Below are 8,535 nucleotides of genomic sequence, written 5' to 3' on the forward strand. Positions count from 1 at the left end.
ATAATTATTTAAAATTTATCTATTTTAATAATTAAAAGATAAAATTTATCGACCTTATAACAAAATCCTATTTTTTTATACATGTACCTTTTCATTTATTTTATTCCAAATCAAATATTATTTATGTATCTTAAAATTAATGTCAATTTTAGGTATAGAATAGTAACTTAAGAATTCGAAAGCGAAAAATATTTAATGGCAGAAACTATGCAAAATAAAAATAAATAAAAATTAGAAGAATAAAAAGTATAGAAATCAAAATCAAAATTTGTGCATTTTATCGTAAGATACTAAAAATATATTAAAATAAACTTTTCTCATATTTAATCTCTTTATTCTTTTCTTCTAAATTTTTATATTGTTTCTTCGAAAATTAAGCATTTACACTATATATATGATATGAGTTAGATTTGTAATTATTCTTTCTCCTCATAATCCAAAATCCTCACTCAATATCCTATAAGAAGAATTTTATCAATGAGAACATATGGTTAATTATCATGAAAATAAATATAAAACTTTTTTTATCAAAATAAAATAAAATAAATAAAATTGGAATATTAATAAAAATAAAATATTTTAGAAATGTTTCAACCTTTATATAAACCTTATATAAAAGTACCATAAGCTAAAATAAATATGATATTATTAGTTAATATTGAACAATCAAAATTAATGGAGGTACATGGAGATGGGCACATATTTGTAATTTCTTTAATATTCCATCTTTTATATTGTCTTCATTATGCTTTTTTTTTGGGTGTGGAATCAAATTTTCTTTAAGTATGCTCTTTTTCTTTTTGATAATCAGTATATAATATCCGCGTTTAATTAGTTTGTTTTTTTGGTCTGCTTAAAATGAAGGGGGGTATAAGACTGATAATTTTTATATGGGTTACGACATATTCTAAATGTCCAAATTAATTTATTCATTATTTTTTATAAACAAACAATCAAAATTAATATATATATATATATATATAATATAATATAGAGAGAGATAATTTTTTAAGTAATTACACGTAGTCAATTTTTAATTTTGATAATCCATAATTTATAATTTATTTCTCCAAATAATAAAGAATTTTACATTTAAATTATGGGGTCCTATTTTAATTATTTAAATTATGGAGTACTATTTTAATTATTAAAATATCGGCCAACTTCTGGTTATATAGAAGTACGTGGTTAGAATGTTATTTTTCTTTGATTTGCCATATTTTTCTTCTTTATTCTACTTCTTGATAGTTCTTAGAAATAGATGGAAGAAACATATTCAAAATTTATGATGATATGAAGTTTAAGATCTTTTATATTTATCGAAAATGAAATCAAAATGTTTGAAAGATTTGTTAATCTTGTGGTGGTTTATTATATACTTGATTTCAAGTGATGATTTAATGTTTTACCTCGTTTTTTTATCAACAAATAACAATGAAATTAAATGGAACTACTTCAAGGGTGGTCAACAAATGATGTTCACAAAGTACCTTTCCATCTATATATCAATAAAAAAGGTCTTCTATGATCTATCTCATCTCAACCAATAATAAAAAAGAATAACAAGGATCAACCCCTTATAAAAAAAAACTAAATTGAATGCATACATATCAACGATTCTAAACACCAATCAGAGAATGAGAAATTAACTGACAGTATCTTTGATAAAATTCAGGATCAAACCTTAATCTGTGTCAGAGAACATTTCAGTATGATCCACCACTCCACCTTTAAATAAACAGTTATTCATGTGGTTTCACATTATCCTTTCACCTTTAAATGTTTTACCTTGTATTATTAGTTTAAAGTTTTTTTTAATAATAAATATAATTTCTAAGTTATTATTTATATAGTTCTTTTACATAGTGTGTGTGATTTGTATGGTTGTAAGTATGAATTTGGTTTGTTCGCCCATGTTTTTAAATTTGATTTCTTTTTCTATATTTAATTTTTTATGGAATGATATATGATTGTTAAGTTTTGGATCATCAACGTCATTGATATATCAAAATTTATAATGATGTCTAGCAATATTTAACCTGAGTTTTATTAAAAAATTAAGTATAAATATAAATTTATGTTTTCCATTTCTAAAAGTAACCAAAAGTAAAAATTTCATATATATTTTGAAAAAGAAAACCATATATATAGTGTATAAACGTAAGAAGTGGTTATTACAAAAATAGAGATATATTAAATATATTATTAAATAATATTTAAATAATGAAAACCTAATACGTCTTTTGAAATGATCTTATAAAAATGATTTTTAATTTTAATTTTTTATCAGTAAAAAATAAAATTAGTATGAAACACAAAGTAGGGTGATTTGATACAGTTCCTATCAACTATTCTACATAAATTATTTTAAAAGTCATACGTACCTAACGTGATTTCTCACTAGTTCACAATATATATATTAACTCTAAAATTATATAATTATATTTTGAAGTGGTCCTAGTTAATTACCCATGAACTTCACATTGTTTAAGCCAAACGCCATTATAACAATAAATTTTGAGATTTCTAATTTTTGTACTTGCATGCATGGTGGCAAAAGAAAAAGTCTATAAATAGCATTTACATTAGAGAGGAATCTTCAAGCTCTTCATTCTCCATTGCTATTCTCTCTTGGAACTCATTTTAGATAAAAATGTGTCCATTGCTGTTGTTTTCTTTGGTGTTTTTGAGCCAACTCATGGGTGGCTTCAACACACCATTGCCACCTCCATCTTATGGAGATCACGTATCCATTCTCAGCATTGATGGTGGTGGCATCAGAGGAATTATTCCAGCAACTGTTCTTGAGTATTTGGACAAGGCTCTTAAGGTCCATTATCTATTATATTATCATCGTCTTTTTTCTTTATAATCAGCAAAAAAGATGAACAAATATGATATATATTCTAAGTGTGTGGATTCTAAAAACTTTGCATGTGCATTCTTGCTATCAAGGTGAAAGATTTGGTAACTATAATACTCTTATCCTATTATTCAAGGAGTATGAGAGTTTTTTTAGGCAAAGTTATTAATAATCCTTAACTTTTGCCTATATAAAACTAGTGTAGTATAGTACCTTCTCTTTAAAAGTTATATACAACTATATAAAGTTCCTTAATTTTCCCCAAACAAACATTATATATATTATTCAAGAGTTATATATATATATATATATAATAATAATAATAATTTTGTAAAGAGTTATTTTTTTTGAAGTGTTTAACATTTTTTTTATCAACAAAGAATAAATAAAATAAAATGAGATACTACAGAGAGATACTTCAAGAATATCTTAACTAAGTAGGTAAGGATGAAGTGTTTAATATGTTGTATATAATTTGTTTACGAAAATGTAAAAGAGAAAATAGAGGAGAAGAAAAGGGGATGTGGTTTATTTGATAATATTTGAATCTATATATTTTAGTTTGGGTGAAGATATTGGAGAATTAAAAAGCTTAGTTGAATATACATTAATGGTAACATTTGAGAATGTGGTGAGTTGCAGGAAAAAGATCCAACAACATCGTTGGCACATTATTTTGATGTGATATCAGGAACAAGCACTGGTGGACTCATGAGTCTTATGTTAGCAGCTCCGAACTCATCTGACATTAAACGTCCTCTCTTTACTCCATCGCAAGTGGTGCAATTCTACAAGATATATGGCCCTCAAATATTTAAACCTAGGTATAACTATCAACCTTCCATCATAAACCAACACGTAATTATTAGTTTATTGTCCATAAAAAAAGTTATTTACTTCTTACAATACATATGAAAAAAAAGAACATGAAATTTCTTCATGAAATAGGGTTTAATAAAAAGTCTATGAAAGAAACTTTTTTTTCCACCCCTTGTGGGGTCATATATGGTGTTAATTTGAGGCAACACGTTGTTAAAATTAAGGTATAGTTTTGGAGAAAAAAATGATTTAAAAGTTGAATCTCTTTTACCTTTAATTTGGTTAAACGTTTTGAGTATTGTGATGCAACAACATGCAGAGCTTGGTATGATCTTCAAAAATGTCCCAAGTACGATGGAAAGTTCTTAGAATACAAAACAGGTGAGTTATTGAAAAAACTGAGACTGAGTGAGACATTGACGAACGTAGTAATACCAACTTTTGACCAGAAGAAAAACAACCCAGTTATATTCTCAAACTTCAAGGTTAGGATAACATGGTATCAAATTATTGTATGCATGTATCAACCTTTTTCTTGAATACTGTTGTTTTTGATAGTTTGATGATGATGATGATGATGCAGGTGAAGTCAGAACCTTACTTGAATGTGAAACTCTCAGACATAGGTCTGGGAACTTCTGCTGCACCAACTTATTTTCCATCCCACCGCTTTCAGAACGATCAAGTTCAATTTGATTTGGTTGATGGTGCTCTGTCTGCTAACAATCCTGTAAATATTCATCCAAAACTTAAATTTAGACAAATACTTATTATTGTTAAAAAATTATTAAATAAAAATAATTAATTATAACAAACTTAGATACTTTTTAAATACTAAAATAATTATAAATATCTAAAATAGTTCTTTTTATTAATAATATCTTTATAAATTAGTTTCTAGATTGATACCTAATTATGGATAATAACCTTAATACTTTAGATCACAATTAACTAATTAGATACTAGTTTATAAATTTAAAAATTACTTTAGATATCAATGTTTTAATCTATAAAATAGTATCCAATTTAATTTAGTAACTAATTAATATTTGTTTCTAAGATTGATTTACGAGAATCTAAGTTACTTGAGTTCAAAAAATATTTCAAAAAAACTAATTTAAAATAAAAAATATTATGCAGATTAAAACAAGAAAAAATAAATATTTTACGACAACAAAAGTAAAATAACAAGAATCAAACTAAAAAAATTTACATGGGTGTAAATATAAACCTAATTATAGCATAAAAAATAAAATATAATTATATGGGAAGAAGTATAAAAAAAAATTAAATGTATATTTTATCTGACATTGTTTTAAATAAAATAAACTTTACTTTTTTGATGATTTTACTTAAAAAGAATTTGTTTTAGTGCGTTTAGACGCTATTTTTACTGTTTATAGTTTGTAGGAATTAAAATAGGTGTAAATGGGTTAATATTAAAATTGATTTTTATGCATGCCATAACAATTATTTTTATCGGGAACTGCCGAAACAATATAATTTGTTTTTTTATTGTGGAGGGGAAAAAATATAAACCCACATAGTTATTTTCAAGAGCAATTTCATTATAAGTTTTTATTTTATTTTTTAATTTAATGATTACACGTGAATTGTTTATTAAAATCATTGAATAAAAAATAAGACTAAAAAAACAATTTAATATCTTCTTTAGGCCCTGGCTGCTGTGAGTGAAGCGATACAACACAGTGGGCAAAAGGAAATTATGTTGCTGTCATTAGGAACTGGAAGAACAAAAGCTGAAGACAAGTTAGGTAACATCATCTTTGAAGGTTTCTGCATGGTTTCATGGCTAGCTACACACGTGGAAGTTGTTAGTGAAGTTCTATACAGTACAGACATGACTCATTACTACCTTGCCACAATCTTCCCTGGTCTCTTACCTGCAGATAACTATCTTCGAATTCAGGTATATGTAACTAGGTTTTTACATAGTTTATAGTGGAAAATACAAAATTGATTTTATAAGATTAAGTTTGTATATGTAATTGCAGGAGTATAACATGGATCCATCCATAGCAGCCATGGATAATGTTGAGGAAGAGAACATGTATAACCTTGAAAAGGTAGGAAATGAACTGTTGCTCCAAAATGTTAAGAGGATGAATGTGAATACATTTGTTCCATTTGAACTAAACCAAACAAATGCTCAAGCTCTTGACAGGTGTGTACACTCACTTTCTCACTCAACTATGTGTTTTTTAGGGTTTAGTTTATTATATATATATATATATATATATATATATTGAATGCTAATTTTGAGAGGATTTTTTTGAAGGTTTGCTGAGGAATTATATGCAGAGAGGCAATTGCGTCTGAAAAGGAAATATATGGAGAATGGAGGAAGACCTCTCATTGAAAGTGTTTAAGTTCCTTTATGGTGGAACTAGTGCAACTTGAGCATTATGAAAAGTGTCATGTGTATGACATATTATGCTGAGTTTTTCCATGTTTGTTGTAATGTATGTGTTTTTTGTTTGTCTGTGTTATGTTGGAATAAGGTTATGCTTTGGGGTTCTGTGTAAGTCCCAATTGCAAGAACCATGTATTATATTGTAAGGTTGAATGCTTTGGAGTTCTATGTAACCATGGATCATGTAATAAGGTTCAATGCTTTTGAGTTCTTTGTAACTTAATTGCTTGGACACATGTATTATAAAAGTGATCCTTCTTTGCTACTTTTCTTTTTCTTTTCTTAATGTTTATATTATATATCAAGCATACACACATTGTGGGAAGTAAAATTTATTTTAACAATATCAATTATTTATTGTTAAAGATAATGAATAATATTGTCTAAGTAAAATATCAGTACAAGAAATTTTTACCGATCACTTTCTGTTTACCCTTGGAGGATTCATCATAACAGTTCTACATTTCGAATCATCCCTTGTTTGTGAAGCTACTCTGATGGCGGTTCGGAGGTCTATGGGCGGTTCGGAGGGCGAAGGAAGTTCAATGGCGAAAACCAAAGGTCTTCAGAAATGTGGCTTCATCGAACAATGTCTCAACATTCTTTTTCTCAAATTTTTCAGGAAACCATGGGGAGTACGATATGCTAAAAATCTTTCAGAGATGGACAAGGGTGAAAGAGGTTTTCATCTCCAAACGTCTTAATAGGTGGGAAAGAAGATTCGGTTTTGTGAGGTTCTTTAAGGTGAAAAATGAGGCAAGATTGGAGAAGCAATTGGATCAAATCTACATTGGCAATAAGAGACTATATGTGAATATTCCTAGATATAGGAGAGGAAGGGATTTCCAGGTAGGTGGTTTGTCCGAAGTATCTAGAACGAACAAAAAACAATTCTTGCATAAACCTGTGAAGCAGAGAACTGAGGAGGTTTTGAGAGAAAAGAAAGGAAAGGAGGCACAAAGGGACCGTTACAGGAAACAACCGTACGTTGATGCTGTTAGAAAAACAACCATAAGACCACTGGAAGGGTCCAATAGTTGAATCAAAATCTAAAATATTGTCGTGGATGTCATCGAGTGCGGTTGGCTGGATGTCCTCTAATCTTAACTATGACTTACTGCGTGAAGAAGTTGTCAAAGGGGGGTGAGTATGTTTAAAGTGAGATACATGGGAGATAATATGGTCCTCTTGACACCTAAGGAAGGGTTGTGGATGGAGGATATAGTTAAGTTAAATAAAGACTGGTTCGTAAGTGTTTTTGAGGACGTAGAACCATGGTCGGAATCATATGTGGCGAGCCATAAGTTAGTCTGGGTCAGATGTTATGGACTACCCCTATCTTTGTGGAACAAAGAGTGTCTTTCAAAGGTTATTGGCAAAGTGGCATCGTTGGTAGGTATTGATGAAGCTACAACAAAGTGGGAGAATCTGGAATATGCTCGTATACAGGTACGTGCCCTGAAATCGTGTAAGGCAGAGATGTCCAAGGCCTTTCGGATCAATGGACAAGTTTATAATATCTGTTTAGTTGAGGAGGATCCGAGACAAGGAGGAAGAGTGTGCTGTTAGAATGGATGGCTTTAAACTAGAGGGGAGATGAATTGTTTAAATAGGGTTTTCGCAAACTTTTAAGCCAAGAATGAAATTTCTTCAAGAAACAAATGATAAGAAATTCAGTTTGCCAAAACACAAAGCAAAAACAACAACACTAGAAAAAACAATCGGTTGTTTCGCAGAAACAATCGGTTGTTTATACCAGTTTGCAAATATTAAAACTGAATTTAAAGAGATTAAGGAGAGAGAGAATGCACACAGATGTTTATACTGGTTCACTCTAAACCCAGAGCTACATCCATTCTTCTCAGAAACCACTGAGGAATTCCACTAAGCAATCAAACCTAGATCACTTACAACACAACCAAGAAAGTGACCTTGATCCCCTCAAGACACACACTTCTCTTGGTCAACACATCAACACTAAGAATGCTGATCTTGATCTCCTCAAGAACACACAACACTTCTTAGCAAACACACAAGGTTTCTTTCAACAGATACAAGGATTACACTTGTTACAGAAGCAAATCTGAAATCAATACAAGAGAAAATTCTAGCTCACACTCTTTGATCAATCTCAATCTCTAAGCAATCTCAACTCTTTCAAAATCTCAAAATCAGTGAACTTGTAAAACCCAAATCTGTTTTACTGTTTTATATTCAAAGTTGTTGTTTGTTATCAAATCTTAACAAACTATTAATTGCCTTTAAAGATTGGTCAAAGCATTAAAAACTGGAGCGTAAACAGTTAGAAAATCATTTAATGCTCAGTCAAAGCACAAACCATTTTTCTGTTATGGTACCAAAACAAACAATCGGTTGTTTCCTCGAATCAATCGGTTGTTTTGGTTTTAACAACTCAACC

General features: G+C 29.1%; 1 protein-coding gene across 1 annotated transcript; it reads left to right on the plus strand.

The window, feature by feature from the left end:
* Positions 1-2,594: 2,594 nt before the first annotated feature.
* LOC137819638 (patatin-like protein 1) lies at positions 2,595-6,381 on the plus strand. Its single transcript, XM_068623540.1, has 7 exons — positions 2,595-2,830; positions 3,506-3,687; positions 4,002-4,167; positions 4,266-4,412; positions 5,358-5,612; positions 5,698-5,867; positions 5,982-6,381. Exons 1-7 carry the CDS (start codon positions 2,654-2,656, stop codon positions 6,070-6,072), a joined length of 1,188 nt encoding a protein of 395 aa, XP_068479641.1. The 5' UTR covers positions 2,595-2,653; the 3' UTR covers positions 6,073-6,381.
* The last annotated feature ends 2,154 nt before the right edge of the window (positions 6,382-8,535 follow it).

This window comes from Phaseolus vulgaris, chromosome 10, assembly GCF_000499845.2.
Source record: "Phaseolus vulgaris cultivar G19833 chromosome 10, P. vulgaris v2.0, whole genome shotgun sequence".
NCBI lineage: Eukaryota > Viridiplantae > Streptophyta > Magnoliopsida > Fabales > Fabaceae > Phaseolus > Phaseolus vulgaris.